Below are 21,470 nucleotides of genomic sequence, written 5' to 3'. Positions count from 1 at the left end.
GGCACGGGGTGGGGGGTGGCGGAGGTCCTGATCTAGGCACTGTCCCTGGGGTGTCCTGCTCTGGGAGCTTTCCCTCAGCATCAGGCGTGAGGGTCAGGGCCCCTGATGTCCCCCACGGCTGAAGCCTGAGTGCCCTTCCGCCCCCCACGAGGGCTGTGGTCTCGAGCCCCGCCTGGCCTCCCACACGTGGCCTCAGCCTTGGAGCGGCAGGGCCCGGGCCCCGGGGCTCCGTGGGATCTGTGACTGTCCGGGACCCTGGCACAAGTGTCCCCTGCCAGGGAGGCCCCGGGGCCTGTAGGCTCCTCCCACCCACCTCTGCAGGTCAGGGGTGACCCAGGCTGCCCTGCCCCCACCCCACGGGGCCAGGCTAGGATCCCGCTTTCAGAGGGTGTAACGGGAGCCTGGAGGTCAGGTCGCTTTTCCAGTCACCTGTGGCGGTCGAGCCAGGGTTGGGACCACCCTGCCGCCTGCCCTCGGGTCACCCTTCTCCTGGCGACCCCTTCTACTCCCGCAGGCACGTGGGCCCCAATGAGCCGCGGATGGGAGCCACTGTGTGGGCCCCAGGGACACTGTGTGTGCCCTAGGGAGCTGTGGATGGGAGCCACTGTGTGGGCCCCAGGGAGCCGTGGATGCCTCCGCTTTCCTTGTTGGCGGAGTCAGGGCTTCCTGGAGCGGCTCTGCCAGGAAGGGGCCAGACTCGATCCTGAAACCTGGGGTAGGGCAGGAGGGGGCCAGCCACCCATGTTGCCTACACCCTCACAGCACAGCGCTGCCCTGGTCGCTCGGGGGGCCGGACTCCGGTCTGTCCGGCGACCGGGACAGGTCACCTTCCTGTGGGTGTCCTCGGTGGCCCATGAGAGAGCCTGTGCCGTCTTGCTGGCCGGGGTGGCCGGTGTAGACAGATCTCAGAGCGAGGGGCTGGAGGTACCCTCCGCAGGCGTGTCTTAAAGCCCAGAGCCACCCACGCGTACGCGGGACAGCGTACGAGTGCGGCCGTGCATCCTGACACGATGGCACGTGCCTCTGCACGCACGCTCTGAGGGGGTGGCGCAGGGGGAGGGACAGAGAGAGGAAACTTGTGCTAAGCCTCCTGTGGTCGCCTGAGGGGCCTGCCGAGTCGGGGCTGGAGCCAGGGCTGGCCGGCTGGACGCCCTGAGCACCTGCCTGTCCCCCCCAGCGGCTGCCTCCGTCCCCCCCTCGCAGATGTCGACTCCTCAGAGGCCGGCGGACACTTTCCCAGGGCCTCGGCCAGCCGTGCACGGGTGGGAACGCGGGCCTGGCTGCTGTGCCTGCCTGCGAACGCCTATCCCACCCCTCAGGGCCCCGCGCCCCCTGCTCTGAATTCTGGGGTCCCAGCCGTCCCGCGCCCCGGGTCCCCCTGCGATCGCTGCTCAGGGACTCCTCCCTATGGCCTCCCACTCCCTTCCTGCCCTGTGAGGGCAGCACCTTTCTGGTCCCACCCCCATCCGGCAGACGGGAAACAGACTCAGAGAGGTTAGGTGACTTACCCAAGGCCGCGCAGCCAGGAGGCACGAGCTGGGACACGAGCAGGTCACCTGGCTCCTGTGTACTTAGTCTGGACGCCGAGGGCCACCCCCTGGGAGAGGCCCGGGCGTGGCATCCAACGTGCAGGTGGGACACGGGGGGAGCGGGGCTGGGCGTCCAGGAAACGGCTCCGTTCTGGGAAACCTTTGAGTGGAACCGGGGATGGAGGCCCGGTCTCTGTGCGGCCTGGCGCGCCCGCCTGCCCCTGGCTCTCCAGGAGCCCCACAGGCAGCAGAAGGGGAGCGGGGTCAAACCGGGTGCCCCTCTCGGTCTCCTCCGCGCCCCCGTTTCTCTACCCACGAGGAAAGTGCCGCTTCAGCCACAGGACCGTGAGGCACAGACGTGAAGGTGCTCTGGAAACCGTGAAGGGCGGTGACATGGTGTATTTTCTCTAAAAATCAGCACTCGGGCCTCTCAGGACCCAGGGGCTTCGAGGGCGTGTGCCGGAATCTGCGGGGCCTGCCCTGCCCTGGGGGTCCCCCTGATCTAGAAAGGGAAGTAAAGAGGCACTCGCGGGGTTCCGGAATAACCCGGGGCCAGCCGTCCCCACGGGCCGGGCCCGGGCCCCACCTCCAGGAGGGCCTGTGAACTCGAGGGAGGCCTCCTCCCCGCTTGTGTGGCCCGAGTGCGAGTGCCGTGCACCTGACCTCTGCCCCTCCCCACGACCTCGGCAGGACGATGAGGACAGGGAAGCCGACGCCGGCTCCCCGGCGGGGCCTCGCGGAGCCCCCGGGCCGGCCCCCAAGCAGAGGTCTCGGCTGGCCACCCGGTTCCAGGTCACGGCCCACTGGCTGCTGGTGGCCGCCGGACGGACGCTGGCCATCCTGCTGCTGGCGCTGGCAGGTACCCGCTGGGCAAGGGGCGGGGCCCCGGCGCCAATCGGCACGCGGGGAGGGGTCTCGGCAGCCCGCCGGGCTCCCCACCGGCCGCCACGTGGCCCGGACCTGACGCCTCCGCCCCGTCCCGTCCCGCAGGCATCGCCCAGCCCTCGGCCTTCTCCGGCGTCTACTTCATGGTCTTCCTGGCCACCTGCACCTGGTGGGCCTGCCACTTTCCCATCGGCCCCCTGGGCTCCAGCACGCTCTGCGTCATGGTGGGCTGCTTCAGCGCCGGCCACCTCATCTGCGTCTACTGCTACCAGACGCCCTTCGCCCAGGCCGTGCTGCCCCCGGCCGGCATCTGGGCCAGGTGAGGCCTGCCTGCGCCGGCCCCCCTCCCCCTCTCCCCTCCCCTCCCCTCCCCCCTCCCTTCCCCCTCCCCTCCCCTCCCTTCCCCCTCCCCTCCCCCCCTCCTCCTCCCCTCCCCTCCCCTCCCCCTCTCCCCTCCCCTGCCCCCTCCCCTGCCCCCTCCCCTCCCCTCTCCCCTCCCCTGCCCCCTCCCTTCCCCCTCCCCTCCGCCCCTCCCTTCCCCTCCCCTCCCCCCCCCTCCCCTGGCCTGGCCCTGGCTTCCCGCGGGCCCGGCTCAGCGGCTCGCCTTCTCTTGGGCAGGGTGTTCGGCCTCAAGGCCTTGGTGGCCTACAGCAACTGCTCCGGTCCCAACGTGCTGGTCCTCGATACCAGCCACGACTGGCCCGTGTACGTGAGCCCCGGCGTCCTGCTGCTCCTCTACTACACCGTGACCTCACTCCTCAAGCTGTGCACTCACCAGCCCCTGGACCAGGTGGGTTTCCTGGGCCAGCGGCCCCCCCCGGGGTCCCCCCCCCCCCCCCCCCCCGCTCCGGGCGGCTTGCTGGGGCCGGGGGCTGAGCTCCGTGCCGGTCCCCGCAGAGGAAGGAGGCGGCCGGGCGCGACGAGGAGCAGGAGGTGGAACTGACTCACGTGGATCAGTGGCCCCAGGGCCGGGCCGGGGCTGCGGCCACCAAGGAGGAGGGCGCCGCCCAGGTAAGGAGCCCGCGCCCAGCCGTGGCGCCGGAGCCTGCCCGCCCCCCGGGCTCGGCTCACCGGGGCTCGGCTTGCCTCTGCAGCGCGTGCCGCCCACGACCACGGGACCAGACTGGGAGACCGACAGCTGCACCGTGCACGACCTGACCGGCCACAGCCCCGTACGGCAGCGCCCCCCGTGAGTGCCACGCTGCCCGTGGCTGCCCGGGGACGCCGCCTGCCGCAGGCACGCTGGTGCTGCCCCCTGGTGGCCGCCGGGTGGTCTTGCCCTGCTGACCTCTCCAGCACTGCCGTCTGGGGCCCCCCCCCCCGCCCGCCCGGGGCCAGGATGTGGGGTCCGGCCGCTGCCTGAGACCTTGCCGGACCTCCTGGTGTCCCACCCCCTCCCCACTTGCCTCCCGGTTCCCAGAGGGCTGGACTGCTCCCCGTGGGCTGGCCCTGCGGTCCAGGCGGCCAGCCGCCTCCTGGGTGGATGTGCCTTAGAGCCGTGTCCACAGCGGCCCCGCGGGGAGGGTGGGGCGCTTTTCTCTTTCTCCTGAGGCTCGATTTCCATTTTGCGCGAGGCAGGAGGCGAAATCGCCGGCCGGGGACGGTGTCAGTCGGGAGCCCGGTCCTTTGCCGGCGTTTTCTGCCCCCGCTGGCCACCGGCAGAATTATTGGGCAGAGTCTCCTGTGGGTGAGGGGCTCCGGCCTGTTGATGTTGGAACTGCCCCGGCCGGGGTCTGGCCCTCTGGTGACCTCTGACCCCCACCCCTCAGTGCACCCCAGGCTGTCGGAGCCTAGAGACGTGTCTCCCCTGCACGGTCTGGGCCATCTCATCATGGACCAGAGCTACGTGTGCGCCCTCATCGCCATGATGGTAAGGAGCGGCTGGCCTGGGCAGGCCCGTCCGGGGGGCCCTTGCTGCTGGTTCCCTCATGATCTGGGGGGGGCGGATGGCGGCCTGAGTTCCGCAGAACCTGGTGCCTTGTTGCCAGAAACGGAGCCGTGGCCTGCTGGGCCCGGAGCCACGCCGCGGGCGCGCGTGGGCGCGTGCATATGGGTAGCGGGTGGGCGCGTACGGGAACCTGCGCCCTGTGCCGCGTGCGCGCCCTGTCCCCGGGCCGGCGGGGGAGCGGGCTGGGTGCGTGCCCCCGGCCCACCGGCCCCCGCCCCGCCGTCCAGGTGTGGAGTATCACCTACCACAGCTGGCTGACCTTCGTGCTGCTGCTCTGGGCCTGCCTCATCTGGACGGTGCGCAGTCGTCACCAGCTGGCCATGCTCTGTTCCCCCTTCATCCTGCTCTACGGGCTGGCGCTGTGCGGGCTCCGCTACGTGTGGGCCATGGACCTGCGTCCCGAGCTGCCCACCACCCTGGGCCCCGTCAGCCTGCGTCAGCTGGGGCTGGAGCACACCCGCTACCCTTGCCTGGACCTTGGCGCCATGGTGAGTGCGCGCGGGGCCTGCGCTTCCCGCACGAGCACCCGTGACGGCGCGGAGTCCGCTGTCGGGCTGTCAGCACGGGGTGTCCTCGGGCCGGTCCAGAACGGTGACCGAACAGGTGTCGGGGACGAACGATGACCCTGTGTCGTCGGGGGCGCCGTCCCTGGGTCCCTGACGCGGGGTCCCCTAATGTCACACGTCCCCCCGGCGTCTGGCCCCGGGTGCCCCGTCTGCGTCCCGCACGCCAGAGTGTCGCCGGGTCCGGACGTCTGTGCTGGGTCGTATGTCGTCCCGGGAGCTGTGTGCGCGCGCACGTACGCGTGAGGTCACGCGGGCTTGAGCACGCGCGCCCGCGTCCACGCTCGTACGCGACAGGGTCCGACTGTGCCCCCGGGGAGGCGGGCACCGGCACCAAGGGGCTATCCCCTGGGCCCGGGTCTTCGCGGGCCGGCCCTTGGCTGCGGGCGGGGCGCCAGGCCGCCGGCCCTTGGTGACACCCCCGCCCCGCCCCGCCCCGCCCCGCCCAGCTGCTGTACAACCTGACCTTCTGGCTTCTGCTGCGCCAGTTCGTGAAGGAGAAGCTGCTACGGAAGGCCAAGAGCGCTGCCGGCCTGCTGGGGGTCGCCGTGGCCGACCCAGGTGAGGGGCCGGCCGGGGGGTCGCCGCGGGCCGCCGAGGTGAGGGGCGGGGGGCGGTCAGGGAACGGTGCCCCCCCCCCCCCCCCCCCGCCCGGCCCCGGAGCCATGCCCCGGCTGCCCCCCCCACCCCCGGCCCGGCCCGCAGAGCCCACGCGGACACGGACGCTGCTCCGGAGCCTGGGCGAGCTGGTCACGGGCCTGTACGCCAAGTACTGGATCTACGTGTGCGCCGGCATGTTCGTCGTGGTCAGCTTTGCCGGCCGCCTCGTCGTCTACAAGATCGTGTACATGCTCCTCTTCCTGCTGTGCCTCACGCTCTTCCAGGTAGTGGGCGGGCGGGGGGCGGGGGCGGCGGGGGGCGCCCCAGGCCGGGCCTCACCGCACGCCGCCCGGCAGGTCTACTACAGTCTGTGGAGGAAGCTGCTCAAGGCCTTCTGGTGGCTCGTGGTGGCCTACACCATGCTGGTGCTCAGCGCCGTCTACACCTTCCAGTTCCAGGACTTCCCCACCTACTGGCGCAACCTGACCGGCCTCACGGACGAGCAGTGAGTCGGCGGGCGGGCGGGCGGGCGGGCGGCGCGCCCGGCGTGGGGCCCTCCCCGGCCCCGTCTGACCGCCGCCCCTCGCGCCAGGCTGGCGGACCTGGGTCTGGAGCAGTTCAGCGTGTCCGAGCTCTTCTCCAGCATCCTGGTCCCCGGCTTCTTCCTGCTGGCCTGCATCCTGCAGCTGCATTATTTCCACCAGCCCTTCATGCGGCTCACCGACCTGGGGCGCGCGCCCCCGCCCGGCGCCCGCCTCCCGCGCTGGGCTCGAAGGTGCGCCCGCCCTCCACGGCCGGCCCCTCTCCCTCCGCTGCCTCTGGGCGTGCGGACTCGGGTGCAGGCTCCCGGGGGCCCTGGGTCTGCAGCGTGAACCCCCCCCCCACACACACACACAGACACCCGCACAGGGAAGGGCCTCATCCCCCGGGAAGGGACGGAGGCTGCTGGGTTCGGACGGGAGGGCCCGGAGCAGGGCGACGGCCTCAGCAGCCCCCTCGGACACGGCGGGCCCGCGGTGCCGGGTGTTCCTCCGGCCGTCGGGTCACGGGGGCAGCACATCGGCCGGGCCCCAGGGGAGGCCTTTGTCCGCCCCGGGGAGGGCGTGCCCCGGGGTCTGGGGCGAGGAGTGACGCCTTGGGGCCCACCCTAGGCAGGACGCGGTCAGCGGGACCCCGCTGCTGCAGGAGGAGGAGGAGGTGGCCAGGGAGGAGGGACTGAGCGAGGCCGGCCCCCAGCAGGCCGTGCAGGTCCCCGAAGGTGAGTCAGACCGGCAGGCCTGGGGTCCCTTCACCCAGACCCCTGCGAGCCCCAGGCCCGGGGACCCTGGTCCCCGAGCCCTCACGGCCCCTCTCCCACAGCCGCCGCCAGCAAGTGGGGCCTGGTGGCCGAGCGGCTGCTGGACCTGGCTGACCGCTTCTCCGAGGTCCTCACCCGCGTGCAGGTGTTGGTGCGACGCCTGCTGGAGCTGCACGTCCTCAAGCTGGTGGCCCTGTACACTGTGTGGGTGGCCCTGAAGGAGGTAAGGGAGGGACGGGGGCGTCTCCTTTTTCTGCAGCGGGGTCCCCTAGAGGCCGGGACCCTCGGGTGGCAGATCGCAGGGCCCCTGGGGAGGTGCCGCTCCATCCGCCCGCCCGCCCCAGCCCCCCACCCCCCCGCCCCCCTGCCTTCCAGGTGTCGGTGATGAACCTGCTTCTGGTCGTGCTGTGGGCCTTCGCCCTGCCCTACCCCCGCTTCCGGCCCATGGCCTCCTGCCTGTCCACCGTGTGGACCTGTATCATCATCGTGTGCAAGATGCTGTATCAGCTGAAGGTCGTCAGCCCGCACGAATACTCCAGCAACTGCACCGAGGTGTGTGGGCGGCTGGGCCGCGTGGGGGAGCCCGCCAGGCCTCCTCTCTGTTCCCCTCCCCTCGCCCCTGCCCGTGGCCTCCTCGTCCCCAGACGCCCCATCCCCGTCCCCGTCCCCACCGAGGTCGGTCAGAGCTGAAGGCCACACGCGTCCTGGGAGGGCGTGGTCCGGCCCCGTCCGGAGTTGTGGCTGGGGCGGGGGGGGGGGGGGGGGGTCCCTGGGGTGGGTGTCAGCTCCCAGGTGGGAACAGGTGCTGACTCTCCCCTCCCCCAGCCCCTCCTCAACAGCACCAACCTGCAGAAAACGGAGATCAAGCAGTCCCTGCTGTACCGGGGACCCGTCGACCCTGCCAACTGGTTTGGGGTCCGGAAGGGCTTCCCGAACCTGGGCTACATCCAGGTGAGTGCGGGGCCGCGGGGGGTGCGGCCTGCCCCGGGTGAGTGCGGGGCCGGGGGCCGCGGGGCGGGGAGTGCGGCCTGACCGTGTGCCCCTCCCCAGAACCACCTGCTGGTCCTGCTGCTGCTGGTGTTCGAGGCCATTGTTTACCGGCGCCAGGAGCACCACCGTCGGCAGCACCAGCCGGCCCCGCTGCCTGCCCAGGCCGTCTGTGCCGACGGCACCCGCCAGCGGCTGGACCGGGATCTTCTCAGCTGCTTCAAGTACTTTGTCAACTTCTTTTTCTACAAATTTGGGCTGGAGGTGAGGCCCGGCGTCAGCCCTCACCCCTTACCTGGGCAGGGCTGAGGGTCCGCGTCCCTCTCCGCGGGGCCTCTGCAACTTGCTGGCCCTCGGGGGCCACCTGGGGGGGCACAGAGCACACACCTCTGAGGGCCGGACCCCCGGGCTCAGTCGGCGTGTCCTGGGAGAGTAAGCTCGGGGGCTGGACCCTGACTGGAGACTGGGTCAGCGTCTCCACTGAGCCTTGGAACCTCCTGAGATGTGGTTCCCGCCCGCCCCCCCCCACCCCGCCCCCACACGGCGGACACGTGTCCAGCTCTCCCCGCCTCCACGACAGCAGTGTGGGCCGTGGTGAACTTGGGCCGCTGCCCCCACTGTGCTCTGAGCCTTCCCGGCTGGAGGTGGGACCCAGGAGGTCCCCCCAGCAGCTCACTGTGCACCCCGTCCCCGCCGCCCCCAGATCTGCTTCCTGATGGCCGTGAACGTGATTGGGCAGCGCATGAATTTCATGGTCATCCTGCACGGCTGCTGGCTGGTGGCCATTCTTACCCGCCGGCACCGCGGAGCCATCGCCCGCCTCTGGCCCAACTACTGTCTGTTCCTGGCATTGTTCTTCCTGTACCAGTACCTGCTGTGCCTGGGCATCCCCCCGGCCCTGTGCCTCGGTGAGCCGGCGGCCGTGGGCAAGCTGCGAGGGCGCTTCCCCCCCGCCCAGGGCCTCCCCTGCCCCCTTCCACGGACCCTGACGGCTGCAGCATCCCTGGGGGGGGGTGGGGGGCGCTGGCCACCCTCTCGACGCTTTGCATCCATTCCCTTTGTGGCTTTTGGGTCCGATACAGGACCCCGCGTCTGCCCTCGGCTGCGCTCTGCTCTCGCGCCCTCTGGTCTGGGCGAGGTTTCGGGGGGGGGGGGGGCCGGTGGGCCGAAGCCGCGTTTGTCGGGCGGTTCCTGCTTTGGCAGGTGTGGCTGTGTCCCGTCCCGGGAGGCACTTGTCCACGCGGCCCTTCCGTGTCTGCGGCCCACGCGGCGTCGCGTCCGCCCGCTCCGGAGCGCGCCGCGGGCGGGGCCCGTAGGACCGATGTTGCCCCTTGATCCCGACGCGCCGGTCACGTGGCTTTCTCCCACGTGCTCCTCGGCCGACCGCGGGCCCCGGGACGTCTTCCACCGCCACGGCGGCTCCCAGTTGGCCCCCCGGAGCCCCTGAAGCCGCTCTGAGGCTTGAGCCGTGGTCGTGTGGGTGGTGACGGTGGGGGAGGCCGTGGGCCAAATCCTTGCCCTGCGCGGCCACCGCCGACCTGACCGCTCCTGACTCTGGCTTTTCCAGAATGTCTTGGAAACCAACCACAGGGCGCGTCACCAGACGCATTCCGGGTTCTCGCCGTCCTCGTCTCCGCCTTGTCGCCTGTCTTGCGTGCTGGCTTCCGACTTTGGACGCAGACTTGCAAAAGTAGCTCCCTGACGTGAGCCTGACGCAACCCGGTGCGGGAGCTCAGGCGTGCGCGCTGGTGCGGCTCTCGCCGCGGCCCCGTGCGTGCGCCCGTGTGTCGGTGCCGGGCAGCTCCCCGTGTCTTCGCCTTTCAGCACCTTGGAACTTTTGAGGGGCGCTGGGCTGTGACCCTGTGGGTAGTCTGCTGTCCTTGTGAGACCGGGCGACAGGGCCCTCTGGCGGCTGGGACGTGTGGGTCTCTGTGCCTCACACGGGGCCAGTGTCTCCTGTCCGGTGCCCTTCTGTCACTCGGGTGCAGGGCTGGCTGTGGGGTGTCTCCCCCAAGACTCGGCACACGGCCTGTTTCTCCTGGACCTTTCCGGCTAACTGCAGCCTCCGCGGCGGGTCCCGCTGTGGGAATTTCTCTCGGTTTTCTAGTGGTGGCTTTCTGTGTCTCAGAGTTATGGGTGGGCATCTTCCGTAAAGATTTCCGTCCCGCTGATTTGTTGAGTTGCGAATTTATACCCTTATGGGCTCTGGACGCTGCTGTTTTCGGTTCCACTCGAGGCCTGGCGTCCTCTTCTCTCTGGTCCACGTGGGCACCGCATTGGCCCTGGGAGTCCCCACCCCCAGCGTCCTCTCCCTGTTCCCCCCCCATTCTCTCCCCACCCCCAGCCTGTCCCCACCCCATAGAGTGCTCTCCCGGCCCCCCCCCAGGCTTCTCCACCCTGCGGTCCTGCGGGCCCTTTGCAGTCCCGATGTCTGTCCCAATGCTGAACTAGGACCGCACCCCATGTTGCCGGGGGCTGGCTTGTTTTGCTTGGCGAACGCGCTGGGTGTGGTGCTTCCTGGTCCTCTCTGCCCGCTGAGGACTGGCCGTGCCCTGCACGAGCCCATCTCCCCTCCGGCCCCTGGAAGGCAGCCGGTTTCTCACGTGGGGCTCTCTGGAGTAGCAGGGCCAGGAGCGTCGGGGTGCAGGGCTGTGTCTGGGCATAGTTCTCTCTTGGCGGAATTGACCGCACGGTGTGGTTCCGGTGTTCGTTCCCGCCGGTGATGCACGCGGGACCGCTGTCGTCGCTGAGTTTGTCTGGGCCGTTCTGATAGGTGTGTGTGGGAGCCTCGCTCTGGGCCCTCTGGGTCCGCCGCCCCTGCAGGCCCGTTACTCCCAGGCTGGGGTTCACTTCTTCCTCTGGGCCCGGGCCCGTCTGTGCCTGAGAAACGCATAGGTAGGAACACGCTGGAATCTCGCTCCCGAGACTCCAAGAGACCGTGTGAACACGTGGGCGGGTGCAGGGATGAGGCCTGTGGCGGGGACGGGACACCGGGGGCCTGACGTGCACCCTGCGCCCACAGACTACCCGTGGCGGTGGAGCCAGGCCATCCCCATGAACTCCGCGCTCATCAAGTGGCTGTACCTGCCCGACTTCTTCAGGACCCCCAACTCCACCAACCTCATCAGTGAGCGCCTGCGGCCGGGCCCCAGAGGGCGGGGAGGTTTTGCCGGGGGGACAGGCGGCGCTCAGGCATAGGCCCACCTCTGCCAGCGCGGGACACAGTGTCCGGGCCCCACCGGCGGCCAGTCCCGTGGTTCCCCAGAGGGACCTGTCCCCACAGGGGCGCCCGCTTCCCCAGGCCCGACTCTGTGCACATGCAGCCACGCAGACCTGCCTCTGCGCGCCGTGTGCGTGCAGGCGTGGGTGCGGGGGTGGAGGCAGGTGGGACACAGGTGGACGGAGGGACAGACGCGGGCGTGCCTCCTGACGCCTACGTGGTGTGTGGCCGGGTGCCCATCGGCCACACTTCCTGACGTGCGTGAGGCACAGCTAATGCGCGGGCCTGTCTCCCGCTGCCCACGCTCGGCTGTGGCCCTCGGCCCGGTGCGGCCCCCGCAGGAGCACACTGGCGCTCCTCTGCGGCCTCGAGTATGGGACCGGGGCCGGGCGGGCCGCGCCCCGCGCCCCGCACGGCCAGCGGCCGACTCCCGTGTGCCCGCAGGTGACTTCCTCCTGCTGCTGTGCGCCTCCCAGCAGTGGCAGGTGTTCGCAGCCGAGCGCACGGAAGAGTGGCAGCACGTGGCCGGCACCAACACTGACCGCCTGGAGGTGCCGCAGGGCGAGCCCGACCCCGTGCCCAACTTCATCTACTGCAGGTGCGTCCCGGGCACGGCCGGCCCGCGGCCCGCTTGGGGCCGGGGCCGCACGGGCAGCGCGCCTGCAGGCCTGGCGGGCGCTGGCGGCGGGATCCCCTCTGCCGGGCCGAGGGGCGGGCGCCGACCTGGCAGCGGGGGCGCGCCTCACCGGCTCCCCTGGGCCGAGGCTGCCGGGAGGAGGTGGGGCCGCCCGGGCCCCGCAGTGACGCCCCCGTGTGGCAGGTCCTACCTCGACATGCTGAAGGTGGCCGTCTTCCGCTACCTCTTCTGGCTGGTGCTGGTGGTGGTGTTCGTCACGGGAGCCACCCGCATCAGTATCTTCGGGCTGGGCTACCTGCTGGCCTGCTTCTACCTGCTGCTCTTCGGCACCAGCCTGTTGCAGAAGCACACGCGTGCCCGCCTCCTGCTGTGGGACTGCCTCATTCTGTACAACGTCACCGTCATCATCTCCAAGAACATGCTTTCGGTGCGCCCGGCCGGCCTGGCCCCGCCCCCCGCGCCCCGCGCCCCACCCCCACCCCCACCCCCGCCCTCCCCGGGCCCAGGCTGACCCTGACCCCCCTTCCTGCCCCAGCTCCTGTCCTGCGTGTTCGTGGAGCAAATGCAGAGCAGCTTCTGCTGGGTCATCCAGCTCTTCAGCCTCGTGTGCACCGTCAAAGGCTACTATGACCGTGAGTGGGCGGGGGACGCGCTGTGGGCGGGGCTCGGAGACGCGCACCGCTGCCGGGGTTCCGCCCCCCGACCCCGACCCCGACCCTGACCCTGCCGCGCACCGCAGCCAAGGAGATGCTGAGCCGGGACCGGGACTGCCTGCTGCCCGTGGAGGAGGCCGGCGTGCTCTGGGACAGCGTGTGCTTCCTGTTCCTGCTGCTTCAGCGCCGCGTGTTCCTCAGCCGCTACTTCCTGCACGTCAGCGCGGAGCTCCAGGCCACCGCCTTGCAGGCCTCCAGGTCAGGCCCCACCTCGGGCCCCCCGGGTCGCGCGGCACCGCCCCGCCACGTTAACGTGTCACTCGGGCGACTTCCGAGGGCCTGACCCACCCCAGCTCTGCCCCTGGCCAGCAGTTCGGCCCGTTTTTGCCCCCACGCTGGCCCGAGGGCGCACGGCCGCTGGGCGGCCTCCCTGCCTGGGCTGTCGAGCCGGGCATCTCCTGTCTCCCACAGACGCCTCTTTGGTGGCTTGTTTCCCGCCCCCCCCCCCCGCCGAGAGTCAGGAGGCAGCAGGAGGGGGACACGACAAGGGGACGAGGGAGCGGGCTGCGGAGCTGGAGGGACCTGGGTGGAGGCTGGGCCCAGGCCACAGGTGGGGGAGCCGTGCCCCTGGGGTGCCAGGGTGACGCCGCCTCCCCGCAGGGGCTTCGCGCTGTACAACGCGGCCAACCTCAAGAGCATCGAGCTCCATCGCAAGGCGGAGGAGAAGTCCCTGGCCCAGCTGAAGAGACAGTAGGTGCCGCCTGGGTGGGGGGCCCCGGGGCTCTCCCGCCCAGCTCGGTGCTCAGAGCCGCCCCCGCCCCCCAGGATGGAGCGCATCCGCGCCAAACAGGAGAAGCACAGGCAGAGCCGGGCCGGCCGCAGCCGCCCCCAGGAGCCCCAGGGCCCCCCCCAGGAGCCGGGTGAGTGTGAGGGGCTCGCGGGGCCCCGGGGTCCCGGCGTCCGTGCCGCTGGCGCCCGCTCCTGTCTGGTTTGTGCCGCGCGCGCCCGTCTGTCCTGTGCCACGTGCTCACCGTGTCCCTGTGGGCCGCGGGCCGGCCTGCCACCGTCCGCCTGCACCCGTGGACTGTCCTCTGCTCCCCACGGCACTGCGAGGCCCTCTCTGTCGGGGGCGCCGCCCACGCCCTCCCCGCGCCTCGCCCCGCCGGCTCACGCTCGCCTCGCCCCTCCGCAGGGCCCGGCAGTCCACGGGGCTCGTCCCCGCCACGGAGGCAGTGGTGGCGGCCCTGGCTGGACCACGCCACAGGTACCACCTCCTTGGGCCCACTGTGCCCGGGCCCCTCCTCTCTCAGCTGCTGTGCACCCACCTGTGGCCACGCACCCCGGCCTTTCCCCATGTGCCCGGTCAGCCGGCCCTCCGGCCCCACCCCGCCACGCAGTAATAACGGGCTGGGCCTCGGTTCAGCCAGGTCCCCACGCAGGCTTTGTGCTCCCCTGTCCACTCGTGAGAGTCTGAGTGTTCATGCTGACGCCCGCCCTCGTGTTCTTCCTGTCCCGTCTGTGTACCGTCACTGCTCTGGCCTGGCCCCAGCCTCCAGCTCCCGTGGCTGTCCCCTGGGATGGTGGGAGGCCGAGGGAACCCATGCTGGGTGCCACGGCCCGGCGCATTCCTGGACCCGTTTAACACTAAAGAGGACTTGAGTCTTGGGGAGGGGGGTGTGGAGCCCGAGCCCCTGTCGGGAAGGACAGTTCTCAGCCCCACCTGCCTGCAGTTATCCACTCGGGGGACTACTTCCTGTTCGAGTCTGACAGTGAGGAGGAGGAGGAGACCCCACCCGAGGACCCCAGGCCTTCGGCACAGAGCGCTTTCCAGGTGAGGTGGGAGGGTCGCCTGCCTGCCTTCCCCTGTCCGTGGGGCGCGGGGGGGAGGAGAGACCCTCTCTAGCCAGCCTGCCCAGATCCGTTCAGACCTCCAGAGCCCACAGGTCACAGGCACACGCAGGCCGTGGGGCGCACAGGTCACAGGCGGCGGCTCCGTGGGCCTCCGTCCACGGTCTCCTGACGTCGCCGCTGAGCGTCCAGGACTTGAGAAGGGTTGTGCGTGTTTGCTGGAAAACGGTGGGGTCCCTCGCCTACCCCTGGGTCCTCAGTTTGCAGGAAGTGGCCCTGGCACCGAATGCCAACCACGTGTGCAGGGTGTGGCCACGTGCCCTGCCCCCACGGCACAGCCCCACGGGACCCGCTTCCCACCCACCCCGAAGCAGGGAGCTAGCCGAAGGCCCCCAGCCCGGCCTGGTCCCAAGCTCCCCGGGAGCTCCGAGGTGGGCTGAGCGGGACCCGACGTCCCGGGAGGCGGGGTGCTGACCCCGAGGACCCGGCCCACAGCTGGCGTACCAGGCATGGGTGACCAACGCGCAGACGGTGCTGAGGAGGCAGCGGGAGGAGCAGGCGAGGCAGGAGCAGGCAGGGCAGCCGCCCGCGGGTGAGTCTGGGGCGAGCGGGGCGGGCGCCGGGGGCCACGGGGCCACGAGGCGCTGACCGGCACACACCCCTGTGCCCAGGAGGCGGCCCGGGCGCGGAGGCGGAGCCGGCGGAGGGCCCAGAGCAAGAGGCGGCTGGTGCGTGGGTGCGCCCAAAGACCGGGGGGCGGGGGGCCTCCCACCGGCAGCCTCTGCAGCGCCCCTCTCCCCTGACCCCGCCGCAGGCCACAGCCACGTGATGCAGCGGGTGCTGAGCGCCGTGCAGTTTCTGTGGGTGCTGGGGCAGGCGCTGGTGGACGGACTGACGGACTGGCTGCGCACCTTCACGCGGCACCACCGCGCCATGAGTGACGTGTTGCGCGCCGAGCGCTACCTGTACACGCAGGCGCTGCTCAGGGTGAGCGCGCGCGCCCACACCCCCGAGCCCCGGGCCGGCCCCTCGCTGGGGAACTGCCACCCCGAGCCTCTCGCTGCCCCGCAGGGCCAAGAGGTACATCGGGGCCTGCTGGACCAGCTGTACGCCAGGGGCGCGGAGGCCGCACCACCAGGCTCCTCGGGGGCCCGAGACGCACCCGGCGCGGCGGCAAGGTGGGTGTGGGCTGGCGGGGCTCAGGAGGCGGCCGGGACCCGGCGGACTCGGGCAGAGCCGCCCCGCTGTGGGCGCACGGACCAGGACCCAGGGCCAGGGCAGAGCAGAGGGCGGGCTGCCTCTCTGTGACCGCCCTCGCCTCCCGTAGCGGGCCGGGGGCCCAGGAGCCACTGAGCGCCGCCACGGAGGCCACCGGAGGCCCCCGGAGCACGGGGTGCAACGCCCGCAGCAGCGGCGAGGACGCGACCGCCGAGCCCGGGGCTTCCCTGCACAGCTCCCGGGAGCTTCCCGCCGGTGCTTCCCCCCGGACCCGCACCGCCAGCGAGCTGCTCCTCAACAGGTCGGTGCCCAGGGCGGCCGGTGGGGGGGGGGGGGGGGGCTGGGGGGGCGGCGGGCGCTGGTGCGAGAGGGCCTGGGCGCGGCTCCCCGCAGGCACCTGCACATCCGGGAGCTGGAGGAGGCCCAGCAGTTCGAAGCCAGGCAGGGCCGGGCGCTGCGGCTGCTGCAGGCCGCCTACCAGTGCGTGGCCGCCCACTCGGAGCTGCTCTGCTATTTCGTCATCATCCTCAACCACATGGTCACCGCCTCGGCCACCTCCCTGGTGCTGCCCGTGCTCGTCTTCCTGTGGGCCATGCTGTCCATCCCGAGGCCCAGCAAGCGCTTCTGGATGACAGCCATCGTCTTCACCGAGGTGGGCCACGGCCCAGGGGGGCGGGGGAGAGGGAGTTCTGGCCGTGCCGTGCTGAGCCCGCTCCCCTGCAGGTGACCGTGGTCACCAAGTACCTGTTCCAGTTTGGCTTCTTCCCCTGGAACACCCACGCGGTGCTCCGGCGCTACGAGAACAAGCCGTACTTCCCGCCACGGATCCTGGGCCTGGAGAAGACCGACGGCTACGTCAAGTACGACCTAGTACAGCTCATGGCCCTGTTCTTCCACCGCTCCCAGCTGCTGGTGCGTCGCCGGGGACGGCAGGCGGGCACCTCCCGGCACACACCCCACCTGCCGGGAGGCAGGCCTGGATGTTGCGGGTCCCGGGGTACGGCCACGCCAGCCTCCTCACCTCTCTCCGCCCCCACCCCCCTGCAGTGCTACGGCCTCTGGGACCACGAAGGTGACCAACTCTCCAAGGACCACGACCGCGGCACTGGGAAGAAGGGGGTGGAGGAGGAGCCGACGTCACCAGGACCCCAGGGAGAACCAGGGGTGGCTGGGGCCCTCACCCAGTACCGCATGCAGGCGGAAGCGGGGGATGGGCCCTCAGAGCCTCCCGTGGAGCCCAAGCCCCGAGACCCAAAGCCGATGAGCCTGCGTTTCAGGAGGAGGAGGAGGGAGAGCACGGAGCCTGTGGAGCCCACGGCCGTCGGTACGGCGGCCCCGTCCCTCCACGGCCACTGTGGCCCGGCGGGTTCCCACCTGGAGCCGCGGCCCCTGCCGCGTTCCCGGCCTGCCCCATGCGGCAGGTGACGCAGCCCCGGCTGGCCCACTGCCAGCGACCTGGGGACGTCTCTGTTCATCCCGGCCTGCTGGTCCGTAAAGTGGGGTGATCCAGCCCCCTGGGGGGTGGTCTCGGGGTGGCCGGGAGTCGGAGCTGGGCCCGGCGCCCCCGGGGCTCCCGTCAGCGGTGGCTGCTCCCACAGAAGGCGTGGCGGCGGCTCCGGGGAGCGAGAGGTGGAGTCGCCCCCGGGAAAGGGCGAGAGCCCTGGGGCTCCGACTGCAGAGCTGCTGCCTGGCCCTGTGAGTGACCGTGGCAGCCCCCCGGGGCCAGGGCGGGTGGGAGGGCGCAGCTGGGGCGCCGGCGCACTGAGCACACCGCCGCCTGCAGGGCCCAGAGCGTGTACCGGCCCCTGCACTGCTTTTTCCACGACATCCTGCACACCCAGTACCGCGCGGCCACCGACGTCTACGCCCTCATGTTCCTGGCCGACGTCGTCGACTTCATCATCATCATCTTTGGCTTCTGGGCCTTTGGGGTGAGCACAGAGCCCAACTCCCCCCCCCCCCCGCCCCCCCCCCGCCCCCCCCTGACCTCTGCTCTCCCGGCACAGAAACACTCGGCAGCCACAGACATCACGTCCTCACTGTCAGACGACCAGGTGCCCGAGGCCTTCCTGGTCATGCTGCTCATCCAGTTCGGCACCATGGTCATCGACCGCGCCCTCTACCTCCGCAAGACCGTGCTCGGCAAGCTGGCCTTCCAGGTGGTCCTGGTGCTGGCCATCCACCTCTGGATGTTCCTTATTCTGCCCGCGGTCACCGAGAGGTGGGTGTCTGGCCGGGCCGCCGCTGGGCCCGGAGACCCTGGGGCTCCGGCCTCGGGCAGGGCGCCCTGACCTGGCCTTCCCGCCCCTACAGGATGTTCTGCCAGAACGCAGTGGCCCAGCTGTGGTACTTCGTCAAGTGCGTCTACTTCGCCCTGTCCGCCTACCAGATCCGCTGCGGCTACCCCACCCGCATCCTGGGCAACTTCCTCACCAAGAAGTACAACCACCTCAACCTCTTCCTCTTCCAGGGGTGAGCGTGGGCGGGCGCGGGGCGCCGGGAGCGGGGCGGTCTCCCGCGGGCTGTCCTGATGGTGCCCGCCCCCGGCAGTTTCCGGCTCGTGCCGTTCCTGGTGGAGCTGCGGGCCGTGATGGACTGGGTGTGGACGGACACCACGCTGTCCCTCTCCAGCTGGATGTGTGTGGAGGACATCTACGCCAACATTTTCATCATCAAGTGTAGCCGAGAGACCGAGAAGGTGCCCGGGCCTAAGGCGGGTAGTGAGGGACACTGGTCACTCCCCACTGGGGCAGATGGGCCACACGACAACCAGGTGGTGCTGGTGGTCCCCCCCACCCCTCACCTGGGGGCTGCCAACCCACGACCACATGAGGCCAGAAGGTGCCTCTTAGAGGGAACGGTGAACTTGACCCTGTTAGGAACAGGCAGCTGACCGAGGTCTGAGCAAATACCCAGAAGAGGCCTGGCCTCTGGTCCTGGGCGCGAGGGCTGGGAGATGGGGTGGGCACCAAGTATCAGCCGAGGTCCCATTAGCAGCTTTACTGGGGGACAGTGGGCGCAGAACCTGCCCCATCCACCTGTACAATTCAGCGACGCATAGCACGGTCACAGAGCCGTGCCACTGTCCCCTCGGGTCAAACCTGGGCCAGCGCTCCAGCAAGAACCCCTCGCTGCAGGGATTTGCCTGTTCCAGAAGGTTCGTGCACATGCGGTCACGTGCCCCATAGCCCGGGTCCGGCTTCTTTCGTTCTAGGGGGTTCAAAGTGCCGTCCGTGTGGCCTGTGTCAGGACTTGGGGTTTTCGTGGCCGAGCAGCTTTTTATCACGTGACTGAGCCACCTTACGCCACCATTCCAAACTGTGAAGGAGGCTGGGCTTCTGTTTTGTTGATCGCAGCGAGTGTTGCTGTGGATGCCTCGGCCCCTCGGCCGCCCCGCTCCCACCCCCTGCGGCGTGGGGGCTGCCGGTCTCCCCACGTCCTCGCCAGCACTTGTGACTGAGAGGTGACCGGCTCAGTGCAGTCTTGGTTCTGGTGGCCCTGATGGCTCGTGACGGTGACACTCTTCTCCCGTGCCTGTCGGTCGTCTGCTTTGCCCCTTGCGTCCCTGGGTTGTCTGTCGTCTTATCGTTGACTTACAAGAACTTCTGGACGCTATAGCCCCTCTCAGGCAGGACTTGCCCCGAAGCCTCCCGTTCTGCGGGCTGCCTCTCCACGGTCTCTCCCCCTCCCCTGAAACACAGAAGTCTTTCTCTGACGTCCAGTTTTCTGCTGGTGCTCGTGTGAGGTCCGAGAATCTCTCACCAGATCCTGAGGAATGAAACTTTGCCCCTGGGAGTTTTACTGACCGTCCCATCTCTCTGACGTGTCGGTGTCCATTTGTCCCAGCACAACCGTTGACGAGCCTATCCTTTCCTCGCTCGGCGCGAGGGTCTGTTTCTGGGTTCTCGGCTGTACTTGGCCGGTGTCTGTGCACGCAGAGGCCACGCTAAGTGCCGTTCCAGGCTGTGGCCGCGTGAGGATGGCCCCCGGAGCAGCAGGGGGCGGGGGTCCGGGACGGGGCGGGGGGCGGGCAGAGCTGAGGCCCTGACCCACACCCCGCCCCCCAGAAATACCCGCAGCCCAAGGGGCAGAAGAAGAAGAAGGTGGTCAAGTACGGCATGGGCGGGCTCATCATCCTGTTCCTCGTGGCCATCATCTGGTTCCCTCTGCTCTTTATGTCCCTGGTGCGCTCCGTGGTCGGCGTCGTCAACCAGCCGATCGACGTCACCGTCACCCTCAAGCTGGGTGGCTACGAGGTGAGCCACCGGTCTGTCCCAGCCGGGGAGCAGGACGGTGGGCCAGTCCCACGTCACTCGTCTTTAGAGTTCCACGCGGCGCTGGCAGCCAGGGGCCGAGGGGCTCCCTGCAGCGTCACGCCGTCCCCCCACCGCAGCCCTTGTTCACCATGAGCGCGCAGCAGCCGTCCATCGTGCCCTTCACGCAACAGGCCTATGAGGAGCTGTCCAGACACTTCGACCCGAACCCTGTGAGTGGGCCCCGGGCTGCACCTGCGGGGGCGGGGGGGGGGCGGGGTGGAGGGGGCCGCCGCTCGCTCAAGTGCCGCCCCGGGCCCAGCTGGCCATGCAGTTCATCAGCCAGTACAGCCCCGAGGACATCGTCACGGCGCAGATCGAGGGCAGCTCCGGGGCGCTGTGGCGCATCAGCCCGCCCAGCCGGGCCCAGATGAAGCGGGAGCTGTACAACGGCACCGCCGACATCACCCTGCGCTTCACCTGGAACTTCCAGAGGTGCGGCCCGGGCGGGGGCAGGACCCGGGTGGGGTGTGGCCCGCGGTGGGTCACGCTGTGTCTTGGCCCGTAGGGACCTGGCCAAGGGCGGCACCGTGGAGTACACCAACGAGAAACACACCCTGGACCTGGCTGCCAATAGCAGCGAGCGGAGGCAGCTGGCCAGCCTGCTGGAGGGCACCTCGGACCAGTCGGTGTGAGTGGGGGAGCGCGCTGGGGGGCGGGGCCTGCCGGAGGGCACCTGGGACCAGTCGGTGTGAGTGGGGGAGAGCGCTGGGGGGCAGGGCCTGCCGGAGGGCACCTCGGACCAGTCGGTGTGAGTGGGGGAGAGCGCTGGGGGGCGGGGCCTGCCGGAGGGCACCTGGGACCAGTCGGTGTGAGTGGGGGAGCGCGCTGGGGGGCGGGGCCTGCCGGAGGGCACCTGGGACCAGTCGGTGTGAGTGGGGGAGAGCGCTGGGGGGCGGGGCCTGCCGGAGGGCACCTGGGACCAGTCGGTGTGAGTGGGGGAGAGCGCTGGGGGGCGGGGCCTGCCGGAGGGCACCTCGGACCAGTCGGTGTGAGTGGGGGAGAGCGCTGGGGGGCGGGGCCTGCCGGAGGGCACCTGGGACCAGTCGGTGTGAGTGGGGGAGCGCGCTGGGGGGCGGGGCCTGCCGGAGGGCACCTCGGACCAGTCCGTGTGAGTGGGGGAGCGCGCTGGGGGGCGGGGCATGCCGGAGGGCACCTGGGACCAGTCGGTGTGAGTGGGGGAGAGCGCTGGGGGGCGGGGCCTGCCGGAGGGCACCTGGGACCAGTCGGTGTGAGTGGGGGAGAGTGCTGGGGGGCGGGGCCTGCCGGAGGGCACCTGGGACCAGTCGGTGTGAGTGGGGGAGGGGGCACCAGGGGGCGCTGGGCCTGACTCCCCCCCCCCCCTTCTCCCTGCAGGGTCATCCCCAATCTCTTCCCCAAGTACATCCGTGCTCCCAACGGGCCCGAGGCCAACCCCGTGAAGCAGCTGCAGCCCAGTGAGTGTGTGACAGCGAGTGCATGCGGGTGGGGGGTTGGCGCCACCCCGGGCAAGGGTGGGGGCCCTGACGGACCCTGGCTCTGCCCCAGACGAGGAGGCCGACTACCTCGGAGTGCGCATCCAGCTGCGGAGGGAGCGCGTGGGCTCGGGGGCCGCCGGCTTCCTGGAGTGGTGGGTCATCGAGCTGCAGGACTGTCAGGCCGAATGCAACCTGCTCCCCATGGTCATCTTCAGCGACAAGGTCAGCCCGCCCAGCCTCGGCTTCCTGGCCGGCTACGGGTGAGTGTGCTGCGCGCGAAGGTGGACGGGCGGCGGCTGCAGCCTCCGCGGCCCG

General features: G+C 70.6%; 1 protein-coding gene across 2 annotated transcripts in view; it reads left to right on the top strand.

Annotated features, from left to right (window-relative positions):
- PIEZO1 (piezo type mechanosensitive ion channel component 1) overlaps positions 1-21,470 on the top strand; it is a 54,595-nt gene that overhangs the window by 32,597 nt on the left and 528 nt on the right. The window contains exons 6-50 of one of the 2 annotated variants that reach the window (XM_047078915.1): positions 2,220-2,388; positions 2,520-2,733; positions 3,033-3,204; positions 3,312-3,425; positions 3,509-3,602; positions 4,184-4,284; positions 4,590-4,850; positions 5,375-5,486; positions 5,631-5,809; positions 5,882-6,030; positions 6,118-6,300; positions 6,677-6,783; positions 6,885-7,045; positions 7,198-7,374; positions 7,648-7,773; positions 7,873-8,073; positions 8,513-8,717; positions 10,832-10,936; positions 11,474-11,627; positions 11,850-12,093; positions 12,202-12,298; positions 12,406-12,577; positions 12,980-13,069; positions 13,145-13,239; positions 13,512-13,583; positions 14,050-14,150; positions 14,663-14,759; positions 14,839-14,895; positions 14,982-15,154; positions 15,239-15,345; positions 15,495-15,686; positions 15,779-16,037; positions 16,109-16,297; positions 16,433-16,709; positions 16,984-17,080; positions 17,169-17,316; positions 17,392-17,606; positions 17,699-17,857; positions 17,936-18,083; positions 19,453-19,641; positions 19,779-19,871; positions 19,961-20,133; positions 20,207-20,329; positions 21,055-21,134; positions 21,226-21,415. In XM_047078915.1, the coding sequence (XP_046934871.1) occupies positions 2,220-2,388; positions 2,520-2,733; positions 3,033-3,204; positions 3,312-3,425; positions 3,509-3,602; positions 4,184-4,284; positions 4,590-4,850; positions 5,375-5,486; positions 5,631-5,809; positions 5,882-6,030; positions 6,118-6,300; positions 6,677-6,783; positions 6,885-7,045; positions 7,198-7,374; positions 7,648-7,773; positions 7,873-8,073; positions 8,513-8,717; positions 10,832-10,936; positions 11,474-11,627; positions 11,850-12,093; positions 12,202-12,298; positions 12,406-12,577; positions 12,980-13,069; positions 13,145-13,239; positions 13,512-13,583; positions 14,050-14,150; positions 14,663-14,759; positions 14,839-14,895; positions 14,982-15,154; positions 15,239-15,345; positions 15,495-15,686; positions 15,779-16,037; positions 16,109-16,297; positions 16,433-16,709; positions 16,984-17,080; positions 17,169-17,316; positions 17,392-17,606; positions 17,699-17,857; positions 17,936-18,083; positions 19,453-19,641; positions 19,779-19,871; positions 19,961-20,133; positions 20,207-20,329; positions 21,055-21,134; positions 21,226-21,415 (6,821 nt within the window). The remainder of the gene's footprint in view (positions 1-2,219; positions 2,389-2,519; positions 2,734-3,032; positions 3,205-3,311; positions 3,426-3,508; positions 3,603-4,183; positions 4,285-4,589; positions 4,851-5,374; positions 5,487-5,630; positions 5,810-5,881; positions 6,031-6,117; positions 6,301-6,676; positions 6,784-6,884; positions 7,046-7,197; positions 7,375-7,647; positions 7,774-7,872; positions 8,074-8,512; positions 8,718-10,831; positions 10,937-11,473; positions 11,628-11,849; positions 12,094-12,201; positions 12,299-12,405; positions 12,578-12,979; positions 13,070-13,144; positions 13,240-13,511; positions 13,584-14,049; positions 14,151-14,662; positions 14,760-14,838; positions 14,896-14,981; positions 15,155-15,238; positions 15,346-15,494; positions 15,687-15,778; positions 16,038-16,108; positions 16,298-16,432; positions 16,710-16,983; positions 17,081-17,168; positions 17,317-17,391; positions 17,607-17,698; positions 17,858-17,935; positions 18,084-19,452; positions 19,642-19,778; positions 19,872-19,960; positions 20,134-20,206; positions 20,330-21,054; positions 21,135-21,225; positions 21,416-21,470) is intronic. The other variant, XM_047078916.1, reaches the window with a different exon arrangement.

This window comes from Lynx rufus, unplaced genomic scaffold (assembly GCF_022079265.1).
Source record: "Lynx rufus isolate CCGP_SWC_20201006 ecotype Redwood Valley unplaced genomic scaffold, mLynRuf1.p SCAF_16, whole genome shotgun sequence".
Lineage (NCBI taxonomy): Eukaryota > Metazoa > Chordata > Mammalia > Carnivora > Felidae > Lynx > Lynx rufus.
The sequence above is the reverse complement of the archived record's forward strand: the minus strand, read 5'-3'. Positions and strand labels throughout refer to the sequence as shown.